Genomic DNA, 15097 nt, shown 5'->3' with positions numbered 1-15097 from the left:
CAGCCCCATCTCAACTTGGCAGGAGACGCCGGGTGCTGGGCGCCCCTCCCAGATCCCAGGGGCCCACTCACCCAGGGGCCTAGGAGAAGCTTCTGGAGCAGGGCAGGGCAGGGTGGTGGGGCAGAGAGGAGGGGGCATCCCAGGGTACCTAGGGCCTGTCTCCTGCCTTCCCCTGGGTCCATCCTTCCTCAAGTGCCCGGGCCTGTGCTGAGTGCTTATAGGACTGTGTATACGTGTGTGTGTGTGTGTGTGTGTGTGTGTGTGTGGTCGGGGAGTGGTTTGAGAGGCCTGTCGGATGGGTGGCTCTCTGGGGAGATGGTCTGGAGCTTTGGAGCTGGCCCAAGACCAAGGTGAAACAGAGCTCCCTCCTGCACTGGAGCTTGGGCTGCCCTGGGCAGCAGGGAGTGGGGCTTGGTGAGGCGGGGCCAGGGGAGCTTTCCGGGGTGGGCCCGGAGAAGGCTTGCAGCCTGCGCCTCTCAGCGCCCTCCACCGCACGACGCAGGGACCATGTCACCACAGGCCTGACCACGGGGTAAAGCCCTGTTCAGGGGCAGGCCAGTGAGCCTTGGGACGCTTCATGGAGTCATCCCAGATCCTGGGCCGCTTGCCCCCCTAGACCTACCTTCCACCTGGCCTGGCCTGCCCTCCTCTACCAGCCAATGTCTCTGTCATTCAAGGGCAGCCCTAATGCCCCCTCCTCCAAGAAGCCCCCCAGATCCAGTCCTGGTGGATGTGGTGCTCCCCCTGCCCGTGGGGCCCCCAGAGCCCCCGAGGCCAGGAGGGCAGAGACCTGCCTGGTTGGTGGGGGTGTCCCAGGGCTAGTGACCGTCCTTGTCCCCACGTCACAGGGAGATGGAGGGCGCACGGACAGACGGGTCAGCAGTGTGGGCGAAGAGAGAGCTCCCAAGAGAGCCGGGGCGGCTGGGCCGGGCAGAGGTGGACGGAGAGATGGATGGAAGGGCTAGAAGGGCTGAGGGGGACACGGCCTAGGTGACGGAGCCTGAGACACAGCGGGCGGCCCTCCCCATGCCAGGGGGCAGGTCCGCTCCCAGAAAAGAGATTCAGGAGGCCTGGTGCGGCCGTGGGCCACGATTGCTCAAAGGCCCAGGGCAGGCGCCCCGTCCACATAGCACAGGTCAGTGTTGCAGCAGGACACGGGCCGGGTCCAGCCGATGCCGTCCACGTCCGAGGGCACGCACTTGCTGGCACAGGACTTGGTCACCGCGGAGCCCCCCCGGAAAGGGGACGCTGGGGGTATGGGGGCACCGGCGTCAGGCTGGCCTATGACCCCGCCCTCCACGGCCTCCAAGCCCCAGCCCAGCTGTCTCCTGCAGCATCCACTCTGGGGTCACCACCCCCGTCTCAGTCCCTCCGTGACCCAGCCCCTCCTCCTGTCCACCACCATTGCGCAGCACTCGTGGTGATTCGCTCCAGATGCCCCGCGGGATGAGGCCACTCCTCCCCCAGCGACTCCCCAGCCAGGCTGAAGATTGTTGCCATTGCAGGAAGGACAGGGAGGAACGAGGGAGGGAGGGAGGCCCGGCTGCTTGGACCCAAAGCCCTTTCTGGAACTGACGAAGGTGGCGACTGCTCTCTGCCCATGGGGTGCCTGGCCTGGAGGCAGCTCTGACCCTGGGACCCCAGCCCCGCCCTACCCGGCCCCACTGCCCCATCTCCAGGGAGCAGAGCGTGGTCTTGCACATGGTTCTGTGGGCATTGCAGGTCGTGGTGGTGACTCAGCTGGACACGCTGGTGGGCTCAGGACTGTTGTAGCATTGCAAGGCCACCACTGGGGAAGGAGTGGAGAGGGACGGGTCAGGCAGGCCCCGGCCCTCCCAAGCCCTCTGACCAGAAGGCCCAGGTTTGAGGAGGACAGCTCCACCCAGGGTCCAGTCGCCCACCGACCAAAACTCAGGGAACATTCAAGAGCTTCGAGCTGGGGTCCCCGAGTCCTGAGGCCGACTGTGCCCCTGGAGGGGCCAAGGCCAGGCAGGGATGAAGCAGCTTTGGGAGCACTGGGGAGGCGCAGGGAGACGGAGGCACTGGGGCCCCTGCAGTAAAGGGCCTGGCAGGGGCAGGCGGGTCACCCCTGGCATCCTCATCAGCAAAATGCAGGACCCGAAGGGCTGCAGAGTGGATCGGGGATCAGGCAAGGAGGTATGTGGCGTGCAGGGTGGGCCGGGCTGGGCCCGGTGTCCCCGCTGGTGGAAGCTTAACAAGGGAGGGGAGAAGAGCCACGGTCCAGTGGGACCCAGGCCGGTCAGGGCGTAGGGTGGTGGGGTGGCGGGGGACTTAGGGCACACAGGCTGCTCCTCTTCCCTCCAGCCCCAGTGCCCCACCCCTACCATGGCAGCCCAAGCCGCCCACGTGCACAGTGAGGCCCCTCCACCCCCGCTGACTGTTGCTGTGTCTCTCGGGATGACCTCAGTTTTCCCCTCTGGGAAATGGGCAGAACCATCTGGCTGGGGCCCACCCAACCCAGCTCCTTTTCTGGTTGGGGGTGGGCCCCCCAAGGGCCTGGGATGTCTCAGACCCCCAGTCTCCCAGTATGTCTGGTTTGCTTCCCTCTTCTCCACCTCCTGCTCCCCCACCCCCCGGTGCCTCCCTGGTGTCCGCAAGGCCCCTCCTGAGACCTGCCCCCGCACCATGGCCCAGGAGCCGGGGAGCATGATTCTGACCCTGTCCGCCCGCCCCAGCAGAAAGCCCTTCCCTGGAGCCCCATGCTGACGAAGGGCTGTTCTCCAGTGGGCACCCAGGACCTTGGCCACCAACCCCCCTGCCAGTCGCAGCCCTGGGGAGAGGCCCCTCCCCGCCACACCCCTCCTCACCCTGGCCCAGGTCGCAGGCGCCCCGTCTGCCGCAGAGCCCCACCGTGCCTGGCCCACCCCACTGCCACCTCTCCCTTCTCACACCACATCTCCTCTGCCGCCCTGCTTTCTTCCTCTCCCTCCATCCCCCCATCGCCCCAGGCACTGCCTCGTCTGGCGGCCCCGCACCCCTCACCGAGCTCACAGCCGGCGGCCAGCACCAGCGCCAGCAGCGCCAGCCGTGTCCCCCAGAGTCTGGTCCCTGCAGCGCGCGGTCCTGGGCCTGCCCCGCAGGGATGGCGAACACCCGCTGCAGCCACCCGACCGGTCAGCCGAGCAGATCAGGGGGACTGTGGGTGGCAGAGGCACGGAGACCCGCCCCCCGCCCACTGGGCCCCACCCGCCTCCACCTGGACACCCGCTCCTCTGTGGTCCCCCCCCCCGCCCCTCCCTGCCCCTTCCCCATTCCTCTACCTCCCGCGCAGTCTGGGCCCCTCCCCGCACCCTCGTGATCCCCCTCTTAGGATTGGGGGTTCCTCACCCGCCTCTGTAACTCCCTCGGTGGGGCTCTCTACCTTCTCCCCCCACCCCAACCTGAGATATCCCTGCACCTGAGGAAGACCCCCAGGCCACCTGGAAGGGAGCAGCAGAGGGTGAGGGCTCTCCTGCACCCTGACCCCTGCCTCTGTCAGGCACCTGTCCGGCCTGGGGTCCCCACGCTGTTCTCCAGGGTGGATTGCTGGTCTAGTGGTTCTGCGTTCAAATCCTCCCAGAGCGCCCCAGGCCCCAGCACCCAGCTTCTCTGAGGTGGTCACGTGGGATGTAGTGATGGGGAGATGGCCGCCAGGACAACCAGCCAAAATGTGCTCACAGGCTTAAGGGGACAAAGACAGGAAAAGTGCTGGGTCAACAGGAAGGTCCTGGATGGGGGGAGGGGGAAGGGGCAGGGTCGCCTTGGGATGCTAATCCTGGCGTCCCCTGGGGGGGCAGGCACTCCTGGATCAGGGCCCAGGGGGCTGCCCCTCAGGCAGGGCTCCCCTGGCCCAACTGCAGGTCACGAAGTTGACAGGCAGGCCCCGGCCCGGGCTCAGATGGGGGAGATGTGGATTTGGGCCCTAGATTCAAGCGGCTCCAGGCACTGCGCCCCCCCGGGGCGGCCTGCACCTCAGCCTCGCCAGGTGTGCCCCACCTGTGACCCTGTCACCCCCTCCTCCAGGCCCCATGCTGCCGGAGCACACGCTGGGAGGGTAGGGGCGGGTTGATGGCAGGGCTGTGCGCAGAGACACTCGGGGCTCTGCTGCAGCCTCGCTCCACCCTCCATCTTCTACCAAAGGCTCCAGACCTCACTCCCTCCAGACTCCGCTCCCGCTCTTCCTGCACCGGGGATGCCCTTCCCACCCCTGCCTCTCGTGGTTGAAATTCTGTCTTGGGACCGCCCGCCCCACCCCGCCATCACCCCCAAGGCCTTTTCTAGCCTCTGGGCATCAGCTCCATTTGGGGTCTGGTCTTTGACCCCGAGACTGGGAGGGCCTATGTCTCCCTGGGCACTGGGTCGGGGGACACCTAGCCTTCCTTAACACCCAGAATGTGTCAGACACTCCGCCTGCTGAATCTTATTTTTCTCACTACAGCCAACGATGGTACCCAGTGCTGATGCCTGGATTTTGGATGCAGGATGGGAGGCTCTAGCAGCGAGCTGACGGGCCGGTCATCCAGGGAGGGCTGGGCAAAAGCCAAGACAGCAGCCGGGCCTGTCTGATTCTGCTCTTCGCCAGGCTGCCAAGCTGGATGCTGGGTGCAGCTAATCCTGGTGGTGCAGACACCACCACGCACAGCCGAGGTTCTTCCTTGGGTTGAGCCCAATTCCTTTGCTGTGGCTGGCCCAGCCCACCGCCGTCCTGCCCTCAGACCCAGGGCCCCCACCTGTTCTTTCCTTCCGGAACATACCTGGCCCTTGGGCATTAACTCCTCCTAGAGTTTCTGCGTGACCCCTGCTGGGGAGACACAGGCTGAACCTTTCTGCAAAGTTGCTACCTACTTAGGGTGAGGAGGAATGTGCCCCAGCCAGCGTCTGGGCTGCTCTGCTTAGGGTGCCTCCCTGCTAAGAGGTCTACATCCTTCTCTCTGTTTCTCCAGGAGCCTCTGGATCAGAGATCAGCGTGTGACCAGGCTCAGGGGTCAGAGTGTGACCAGGCTCAGGGGTCAGAGTGTGACCAGGCTCAGGGCTCAGCATGTCACCAAGGTCAGGGCTCAGATTGTGACCAGTGTCAGGTCTCAGAGTGTGACCAGCATCAGGGCTCAGCGTGTGACCAGGCTCAGGGCTCAGAGTTGACCAGGGTCAGGGCTCAGCGTGTGACCAGGGTCAGGGCTCAGAGTGGGACCAGGGTCAGGGCTCAGCTTGTCACCAGGGTCGGGGCTCAGCGTGGGACCAGGGTCAGGGCTCCGCGGCTCCAGCTGCCCGGCATGGCCTCCTACCCAGCCTGCCTGTGGGGTTGTCTCCTCAGAGCAGTGTCTGTGGATCCCCAAGTAGGCCAAGGGGTTTCCCTACCTGGGTTTCCACTTACCTATGCCCCTCTTGTGTCCGGCAGAGCAGACTGAGGGCCCTTAAACCCATGTTTCTAAGATGTGAAGAAACTGCGCAGACAGTGTGAAGGGCTCCTGGGGCCGTGGCTGTACCTGTTTCTTCTCTCTGCAGCGCCCAGTGGGATGCCCTGACGGATTACTCCCTGTCCTAGCGGGCACTCAGGCTGCTCAGTCTGTGCTCAAAACACCGCTGTGAGGCCCTCCACTGCAGAGTCTTCACGGCCTTTAGCCACGGGCAATGGGACACACACACGGGGGCCAGATCAGTCCCTCGAGTACCGTGCCGTCTCCCTCCCGGGCAGGGCCCTCCTGGTCCAGTGGTCAGGGCTTCTTACCCCACGTCCCTCCCGTCCCAGGTGTTTGGGTGACGTCTCGGCAGCCTGCACTCAACAACACTCCAGGGACATCTTACAGCTTCACCGGCGGCACCTCCTTGCGCGATTCCCGCCAGGGCACACAGCGGGCGCTGTCCCTGCCCCCTTGGCATCACTGTCCTGCCATTTTTTTGCTCAAAGATTTAAAATGCTACTTCCTTCATTTTGCTCCTCTCTGATTGGAAGTGTGGTTGAATGTCTTTTCCTTTGAACGTGCTACTCACGTCCTTGCCCCTTCCTTGTGGATTTGTAGTTTTCTTTATATAGGAATGGAATCCACCTCTTTTTCGCATATAGCAAATGTTTCCTACCTTGTCTTCTTTTAGATTTGTTTATGGCATTTTTCACGCATTTCTTTTTAGATTTGTATGTCATCATGAATCTTTCTCAATCTGAATTTTGAGTCTTGTTTTTCTTAAAATGTTTTTTCTTTTTTTTCTTTTTAACAGCTTTATTGGGTATACTTCACATACCATGCAGTTCACCCATGTGAAGTGTTTTTGGCATATTTAGAGATACGTGCAACCATCAGAGTCAGTTTTAGAATACTTTCATTGTCTCAAAAAGAAACCCCTACCCTTTGGCCGTCACCTCCAAACCCCCTGATGGGGGCCCCTGGGGGCGGAGGGTCAGCCCCCCACCTGGGTGGACCTGGTCCCCTCTCTCAGGCCCTCTTCTGGGCTGAGGCCAGTGGGTTCTCTCCCTGCCCTGCTCCTGACTTGCTGGACGCCTGGGTCAGGCTATGCCCCTCTGAGCCTGGCGCCCCCCACCTGGGCCAGGAGGGTGTGGCCAGCCCGCTCCGCACCCCCTACTCATGGGTGGTGATAGTGATACAGCGCTGGAGCCTGCCGGGCCTCTGGACTTGTGGGAGCATCCTCCAAAGCCCTTGCACTGGTGACACTGCAAGGCTTGGACTGCAGCCACAGGCATAGGGACAGACAGACGGACACACAGACAGGGACAGAGCTGAGGGCAACTCCTGCATAATGGCACCCTCTCTTTCCACTCAGCGACGTCTCAGTGGACACTCAGCACCCGGCGGGGCTCCCATGATCCCCTGGCCACAGGCTGAGCCGGGGGAGGGAGAGGAGGCCGCCCAACCCCCGTGACCCAGCCCTGGCGGTGACAAGGGCGTTCTCTGCATTGAGCTCAGATCCCCCAGTCTTCCTGTCCTCATCCATCCACCCTGATGACCCAGGGGCAGTTCTCGGGGGTCATTGGTGAGGCCTGGGCCCCGAGCCTCACAGACTTTTCCCACAGGGCAGAGACCCCCCTTCCCCAGGGTCCCTGCAAGGGGAGACAGTGGGCAGATCCCAGAAACAGTTGGGAGGGGGAGCGCCGGGCCTGGGCCGGGGCTGTCCAGATGCTTCCTCTGTCCATCTCATTTAGGGCCATGGGGCTGGTGAGGCGGGTGCTGACCCAGGTGGGAAAACGGCTGGGGGCTGGGGGAGTGGGCTGGTTGGGATTGGATTGGGGGGGCCCAGTTGGTTTTGTTCAGGCATCTGGGTGGGTGGAGATGCCACCCCAACTCGGGGGTCGGTGGGGAGATGACGAGGCCAGGTGTGGGCAACCCCATTTTGGGGCATGTCCCCGAGGACCCCTTGAGCAGGCCTCAGGGGCAGATGCAGCCAGCGACAGTGGATGTGGGCGGAGCCAGAGAAGACTGCAGTGATGGGAGTGGGAAAACTGCCTCCAGAATAAGGCCGGACCGGAAAGGGGAGAGGCCTGGATCCTCCCTGGGGGAGAGGAAGGAGGAAGGCATGAGAGGGTGGACCCAGGAGCAGGCCAAGACATCAAATTCAGGTGGGTGGGTTCACTGCTGGACTGGGAAGGACCGTGGGGGTGGGGGAAGGAGGGGTCAAGCCAGGGGCAGGGCGCTGAGCGGTCCGCACCTCTTGCAGGGACGAGGACAGGGTGAGGGCTCAGCTGATGGGCCCGCAGGTCCGGGGGGCGGTTGGGCAGAGGGTAGGAGCTGGTGGACGGGAGAGCCAGTGCCTCAGGAAAGGGGGCGCGGGGGCAGGAAGTGGGCTCCCCCAAGGTGGGAATCACAGCTCAGTGGTGGCCGAGATCGGAGGGACAGGCTTAGAGCCAGCGGGGAGGGCTGGAGAGGAGGTGGCCCTGAGCCCTGGACTCACCCAGCTCCAGGTTCAAGGCAGCGGCCAGCAGGAGCCCAGGGAGCAGCCTCATGTCCTCCTGGGGAGAGGCCTGGCTCCCAGGGCGCCCGGGCTGCTGTCTTACACCAGCTGCTGCTCTGCCCCGCCCCCGAGGCCAGCTCAGCCGAGGAACTGGACTGGGCCCTGGTCCCCAGGCTCGATGGCTGTGTGGCCTCCGGAGAGCCTCATTTAATTCCATAAACCTCTTTTCTGGTCCTCAAATGATACGACTGTGGATCACGTAATTTGGCGTGGCACACGATGAACCCTCAGCGCACAGCCTCTGGCCTCCCGGGTGAACAGGAATGAGGGTCTGGCTCAGACCTGGGGGCCTAGCCCCTGGCCCTAAACATGCAAACAAAGCTTAGGGCCCGCCAAAGCCAGAAGCTTCACCAGCACGGCCCCCTGCGGGGCCCCTGCGGTGAGTTAGCGGAGCAGCTGCCCTCCGAAGAGCCACAAAGCACGGTCCTCAGCTTTCCTGTCTGTCAAATGGGCCTCCCTCCAGAAGTGGTGGTTCTGCACTGTCTACCCCCTGGGAGTGACGAGGGACCCTGGTCATGATCGTGACTGTACTGCAGGGCCCAGGACCTGTGGGTGTTTGTCCAGTGCTGGGGGGCGGGGAGCAGAAAGGCCCTTGGTATTAAGAGAGGCCCCATGATGGGTGAGAGCCCAGAAGGACCCTCCTGAGAGCAGGAGCCAGACTTTGTGGGAGCGATGCGCCAGCCAAGCCATTCTGCCAAAATGGGAGGTGCACCGTGGGGGCAGTGTGGGTGGCTGTCTGAAGGGGGCCAGCCCTGCCGGCCCAGAGGCCCTTGTCTGCCCTGGCAGCCCGAGTGGCTTTTGTCCATCCCTCTATCTGGTGGGCTCCTGTGGGCAGTCGGTCTCAGACCCCGCTCCCAGGCAGAGAGGAAGAGCCGGGTGGTGGGGGGGGGGTTCCTGGGGTCCCACCTCCCCCACCAGCCCCGTCAGCCTTCCCCCAGGGGTCCGCTGGGTGAGGTGGTGGGCCTGCCTCGCTCCCAGGGAACCAGAACTGGGGCCGCTCCTGTGAACCCTGGGAGTCCTCCTGCCTCTCCTGTCTGGCTCCCCTCCCGTGGGTCATCCCCTGCCCTGGGCCAGGGCTGGTTCGAGGTCAAGACTGGGTGACCCAGGGTGGGCGGGAGCCTAGGACAGACAGAGCCAGCAGGACCGGCAAACCAGACCACTGGGTGGAGGTGAGCGCAGGAGGGGTGGCTGGTGGGACAGAAAGTCGACACATGTATTCAACCATTTATTCACTAGCTCGAGGAGGTGCAAACGAGACCTCTCTGGGAGGCCGTGTGAGGGAGGGGGGCCATGGCCTGAAGTCGATGCCCATGCTGGGTAGGGTCAGGAAGTGGATAGAAAGGGCACCATCCGTCTGTCTGTCCATCCGTTCATCCATCTGTCCACCCGGTGCCTTCTGTGTGCCAGGCCCCAGACTGGGCAGTTACGCCCCAGCCTGGTGGGCGCTCTTGTCCCCATTTTATCAGCAAGACAACAGAGGCTCAGAGATGTGAACGACAAGCTCCAGATCAGCCTGAGGGACAGGATCCAACAAAATTTGGGGGAGGGGGAGAGATGAAAAAGAAAGGGACCTCTCACTTTCTTTTTACCTGTCTCAGAGGTTTAGAATCATGAAAAAAATACACGTTCATCACCACAAATCAGATGTTACAAAGGGAGGTGAGAAGCAGCTGTCCAGCCTCCCCTGTGCACGTCCGCCTGCACCGGGGCCGCAGCTGTGTTCCAGGCAGATGGACGGCACAGGAGTCCATGGAGGTGCCACCACACAGTCAAGCAGCCGCTCCTGAGACAGGCAGGCTGCTTCCAGATCTGAAACGTCACGAAGAGCCGCGAGAAAGAGCCTGGGCCTCTCCGCCTGCTGAGCGGGCTCTCGTTTCCGTTGGGGCCCCACGATCCTGACACAGGTGGGGAAGGGGTCTGGGCCAGGTGAGCTCGGAGTGCCTGGCACCCCTCTGCCCTCCTCTGTGCTATTCCACCCCTGGCCCAGCACCCAGACACAGGGCTGGACGCCCTGACTCTGTCCTTCATGGCTTCTCAAACCTCCTGGTGCTGATTTTCTCTCTTTCCTGACCCTAAGCTGTTATAATGATTTCACATGCTAAAATCCTCTTAAATTTATAAACCCACCTTCTCAGCTTCCCCTTCCTCTCCCAGCTGATGGGAGAAGCGACTGCAGGGTGGGGCAGGGGTGCAGTGGGGGCGGGGGACAAGAAGTCCCACCTGGCTTGGGCAACTACTTCACCTCTCTGTGCCTCAGTTTCCTCATCTGTGAAAGGGGCATGATAACGGCTCCTACCTTGCAGGGTTGTCTTGCAGTGCTTAGAGCCACGACTGCAGGGAAACGGGCAGATGTTAGTTACTAACCTCATGGACAGTCAGTTGGGACAAGTTGACTTGTTTGATTTCCAAGGGCCCTACTGGTGCGTTCCCCTGATTTTGCAGTGCCACGCACTCCCCACTCGGGGGCCCGGCCAGGGCGTGAGCATAACACCTTAGGCGTGTCTGTGCCGAGTTTCGACCACAGCCGGGCCAGGCAGAACCCAGTCTGTGGAGGTGGGACACGCAGCATGGTCCCTGGTGCTGGGGGCGGTGCCATGGGTATTGGGATGGGACCAGGTCAGGGTGGAGGAAGGTTGGACAGATGGAGGCGAGGGGCAGGTGTGAGAAGCTCCCCCAACACCAAGCACACCCAGCTGCTGGATCCCTGATCTCAGTGACCCCAGAGCCCATAGGGGGCCAGGCAGGGCTCTACTCCATCCCCGCCAGGACAGGAGGGAGGGAGGGAGGACCCGATCTAGCCGAGGAGCCACCGGACCCAGGACAAAGTGCTTGCACAAGCAGGGCAGTGACAGTGCTTCCCAGGCCTCTCCTGCTGAGTCAGGAGGGCAGTCTGCCCACGGCTGCCCTCCCTCCCAGGAAGCATCTGGAGCTGCAGTGGCCCTGCAGCCAATTCTGCGGGGAGTGTGGTCACTTCCCTGAGGTGGACCACTCCTGGGAGTCTTTGGGTGGAGGAGCTGGGTGTGGGGTCTGGCTTCCCCCCAGCCTCCCCCAGGGAGGGGCTCTCACCACACTGGGCATCAGGGGGAGGGGCCACCTGGCCGGCTGTCTGGGGTTCGGTCCTTCTGCTTCTTGGCCCTCTGGGAAGCCTGACCCAGGCCTGCCTAAGGACCTCCTACCCGGGCTCCCCCAGGGCGACCTGATCCCCTGAGGTCTGGCGGTCCCAGAGGGAAGCTCTCAAGAGGGAATTTCCAGCACAGGTCCCCCTGACAGGGGCCATGCTTAGGGGCCAAGGGCTTCTGAGTTCCAGGGACAACCGCCCACGTGGGCACCTGCCACCATCCTGCACACTTGGGCCGTGCCAACCTGAAGGGGCTCCTTGGCCCCTCCCCGGACACTGGAGCTGGGGGCACTGGTCAGCTGAGGAGGCCTCAGGCGCCGTGTGACCCCGGCACAACGCTGCGCCTCCTGACTGGCCTCACTGGAAGGAGGGCCCGGCTCCCCGGGCCACCCGGGTCCAGAACAGCAGACGCTGGGCAAGGGTGGGGCTCACCTAGGGTGGGTGCCTTTTAAATGATGCCCTTTCTTGGGTCTCTGGGGGTCCCAAGGCCCAGCTTGACTCGGGGCACCTGAGAGCCACTCCCTGAGCTGAGGCTGGAGCGCTCCAGCCAGAGCGGACCTCCCGCCCTCCCCGTGGGCAGAGTCAGAGGTCGAGGGGTCCGCGAAACCCTTTGGGGCCAAGGCCAGCGCACCCGGCACTCGTTCAGTCGGGATCCTGCTGCTGCCGACGGGATAGCAGTCAAGCCGCTGCGAGGGGCGAGGGGATCCCGGCTGCGCGGGGAGGGAGCGTGGCCCTTTGCACTCTCCTTTCCCGACCTGTCCTCCCCTCCTCCCCCGGACCTCCCCTCTCCCTCTCCCCTCCCCTCTTTTCCTGACCCCAGTCCCCCTCCCTTCCCCGACTCCTCCTCCCCTCCTTCCCCGGACCCTGCCTCCCCCTCCCCTCCGGCGGACCGAGCCCACCCCTGCCCGGCGCGGCCCCGAGCGTCCACCAGAGGGCGCCCCGCTCCGGTTCAAGGATGCACCGCCCCCGCCCCCGCCCCGGCGAATCCTCGGCGCCCCCCCCCCCCACCTCCCCCGTAAAGAGGCGCACTCCGCTAGGGCCTGCTTAGGGCTGAAAGCCAGGCTTCGGGTGGCCACCGCTCTGCTCCCTTCCCTCCTGGCCCAAAATAGTCCTGGGATCAGCTCTCAAGCTCGACCAAATATAGCCTGGCCTCTCCAGGCTCAGGCCTTGCGCAGGGGCCCAGCGCCGGGTCTGGAGGGGCCTCAGGGGCCTCTTTAGGCTGAGCCACTTCCTCCCCTGCCAAGGGCTGCCTAGACACGAGGGGACAGCCGACGGGGGGGTGGGCACAGGGCTTCCCCGATCGGCCCGCCATGCCACACGTGCCCTGGGCAGCCCTTCTGGGGCCGTGGAGAGCCTTCTTCCTAGGACTATTCCCCACCCCCTGGGTCCCTAATCTCCCCTCCCCCTCCAGCACACTTACACACCTTCACATCAGTGTTCACCGGCCAACTGAAGATCCCCCATAAACAGCACACCGTGCCCACACCCCCATCCTTGGATAGAGGAGGGGGCTGAGCTGCCCCATCAAAGCCAGATGCCTTGGGAGGTGTGGTCCCACATCGGCCTTCTGAAAACAACAGGTCATGACCTGGAAGCAGACCCCAGGGTGGCTGGGGGAGGTCAAGAGTCCTCTTGCAGACACTCCTGGATGCCGCTGGGTGGGTCTGGGGAGGGCGGCGGGGGGGGGGGGTGCAGGGGAGAGGGTGGGGCCTTGCTGCTGAGCACTTTGCCCTTGAGTCTGTGGAGGGCGGAACGGGGCTTTAGAGCAGACCCCAGAGGGTGGCCAGGAGTACAAGGGCCAGGGTTGCAGGGGCCGCGAGGCCAGCGCCGTTACAGAGGTCGTACTGGCAGCATGAAGTGGTGGACGCGTGCTTGGAGTAGCCATCGTACACGGTCTCAAAGCAGCTGGGCACACATGACTTGCTCACCTTCATCCTGGTCGGGGTGTAGTCTGCAGAGGGATGGGGAGGTGGGCCAGGACCCTGAGGGGGCCAACCCCAGCATGCAGGGCCATTAGGCCAGGTTCCCCTAAGCCAGGAGCTCCCAAAAAGGATCCTGGGGCAGGCGGGAGCCTCCCTCCTCAGCCTCCCTCACACTCCCCCACCCGCCGCCGTGCTCCCCAGGCAGGCCTGTGAGGGGCATCCCCGCAACTCACAAGTGCGCGTGGTCATGCAGTAGGTGACCATGGCCGGGCAGCGCACGGGGTTGAAGCAGTTCTCGCCATTGTAGGCACACACGTGGCAGTCCAGAGCCTGGGCTGGGGGCCGGGGGCCGGGGCCGGAGGGAGATGGGGGTCAGAGAACAGCGAGAGGCCCCCTCCTCCAGCCCATCAGCCCCCTGGTCCCGTCAGTTTCCCCAGGTCAGAACAGCTGGGAGGAGAGGCGGTCACTGGGATTTCTGCCCCCACCCCCTCCAGCCTGCCTGCCCCCAAAGGTGGGTCTGTCCATCCCTCTCTTCTCCATCCATCTTACCCACAGGTAGGCCCACCAAGGCCACCAGGAACAGGGCGAGCAGGGGCGCCATGGCTGGAGGTGAGAGGGCAGAGTGGGAGCAGGGAAGTGGAGAGCAGCTGGTCTTCAATTCAACTCAGGCCAGGGCTGGGGCAAGGCACAGAGGGGGTGGGACAACCCCCTGCCCTCTGGGAGCTCCTGGTCGACTGGAGGCGCTATGGCCCTGCACAGAGGGGGATGAGGACAGGTGGTCACAGCAGGGCCTGAGGGACCCACAGGCTTGGGCAGAGGAGCCCCCCAACTCAGCCTGGGAGTCAGGGAAGACTTCCTGGAGGAGGAGACACGAATGAGATGAGAAGGAAGCAGGGGTGGGGGGCCAAGGGGAGGCCAGAAGGCTGGAGGGGCCTTGAATGCGAGGCCAAACCCACAGTCTACCGGGGATGCTTGATGCAGGGGCCCAGGAGCGTGGCACCCAGCCCTCTCCCACCCAGGGCCCTGGGGCCCCGGGGGTGGGTCTATCCTCACTGCTCCCCCTACCCTTTGCCCCTGGCGTGTCCCCACGTGGGCCCCCCCACTTCCTGACACTTTCAGGGCCCAGCTAGGGGCCCCTCTCCCGGAAGACCTCCAGAGCCCTGCCTGGGGTTTTGAGTCAGTACTGCAGAGCTACCGGCAGCGGAAGGCTTCGGGGCTCTGTCCAGCCTGCGCGGGAATGCGCTTTGAATGCACTCCAGGAGGGCACTTGGGCAAGACAAGAACTTCCCAGTCTGGATCTGCTGTTTGGAGCGGAGATGCCCACTCTCTCGGAAAGAGTCTGGGGGGTGTCTGGAGTACGACTCCCCTCCCCGCGCGGATAGTCCAGCCCCGGGTCCCCGCCTCGGGGAACTAAATTAGACCCTCCCCTTCCCGAGAATAACAAATCCATCTTCCATGACCCATTTTCCGGGCGTGCACCTTGGGATGTTCAAGGTCTGAGCAACGCCGGGCCTGCGGCTCCAGCTCTTCCCGCCCCCTCCCGGAGAGCCCCGACCCCAAGACTGCGGTCCCAAGTTCGGAGGGCTGTCGGGGTGACCTCAACCATGACCTTCACCACAATGAGCCCCCGTTGCGCCTACGACTCACCCCTCGCCGGCCCTGCGAGCCCGGGTCTGACAATGCGTCTGTCCGTGAGCCCCGCCCTGACCACGCCGCGCCGCCGCCCCGCGGCAGAGCCGCCCATCGCGCGTGACCTCACCGCAGGCCCCGCCCCGCCCGCGGGTTCGTCCTTCCCGCGGGGGCTGGGACCCCCCCGGGGCTGGGACCCCCCCCGCCCCCCTCGGAGAGCCAACCGCGCCCAGACCTAGGCCCCCCGCAGGGACACCCGCGCTACCCTCAGACGCATGCGCACCTCGGGGTGGGGCACGGGCCATCTCCACGGGGACGGAGTCTTCTGCCCCTCCCTCCCTCTCCCTGCTTCCGCCCGCCGCCCTTCGCCCACTCACCCCCGTGTTGCTAGTCAGCCCCGCACCCCAGCAGCAGCCTGCGCCCCTTCTTCCTTTAGCCCAGTTGTACAGGGATGTTAGCGGAGCTGCAG

General features: G+C 64.2%; 1 protein-coding gene and 1 pseudogene across 10 annotated transcripts; both read right to left on the bottom strand.

The window, feature by feature from the left end:
* Positions 1 to 1068: 1068 nt before the first annotated feature.
* On the bottom strand, positions 1069 to 2284 carry LOC309614933 (annotated as a pseudogene). Its single transcript has one exon. The product of its transcript is annotated as an uncharacterized misc_RNA (transcript).
* Positions 2285 to 9171: 6887 nt separating this feature from the next.
* LOC309614664 (ly-6/neurotoxin-like protein 1) lies at positions 9172 to 14787 on the bottom strand. Of its 9 annotated transcripts, XM_082363254.1 has the most exons (7): positions 14647 to 14787; positions 13549 to 13750; positions 13233 to 13334; positions 13006 to 13028; positions 12502 to 12644; positions 10256 to 10290; positions 9172 to 9854 (listed from the first exon to the last, which is right to left on the bottom strand). In XM_082363254.1, the coding sequence occupies exons 2-5, from the start codon at positions 13598 to 13600 to the stop codon at positions 12516 to 12518; spliced, it is 306 nt and encodes a 101-aa protein (XP_082219380.1). In that variant the 5' UTR covers positions 13601 to 13750; positions 14647 to 14787; the 3' UTR covers positions 9172 to 9854; positions 10256 to 10290; positions 12502 to 12515. The 9 variants fall into 9 exon arrangements, 6 of the variants coding, with proteins under 6 accessions (XP_082219380.1, XP_082219378.1, XP_082219379.1 ...); XM_082363252.1 differs by lacking the exon at positions 12502 to 12644 and having other exon boundaries at positions 13006 to 13059; XM_082363253.1 differs by having other exon boundaries at positions 9172 to 10290.
* Between the last annotated feature and the right edge of the window lie 310 nt (positions 14788 to 15097).

Source organism: Balaenoptera borealis, assembly GCF_965194805.1.
Source record: "Balaenoptera borealis genome assembly, chromosome: 17".
Classification (NCBI taxonomy): domain Eukaryota; kingdom Metazoa; phylum Chordata; class Mammalia; order Artiodactyla; family Balaenopteridae; genus Balaenoptera; species Balaenoptera borealis.
This window is presented reverse-complemented; position numbering and strand designations above follow the sequence as displayed.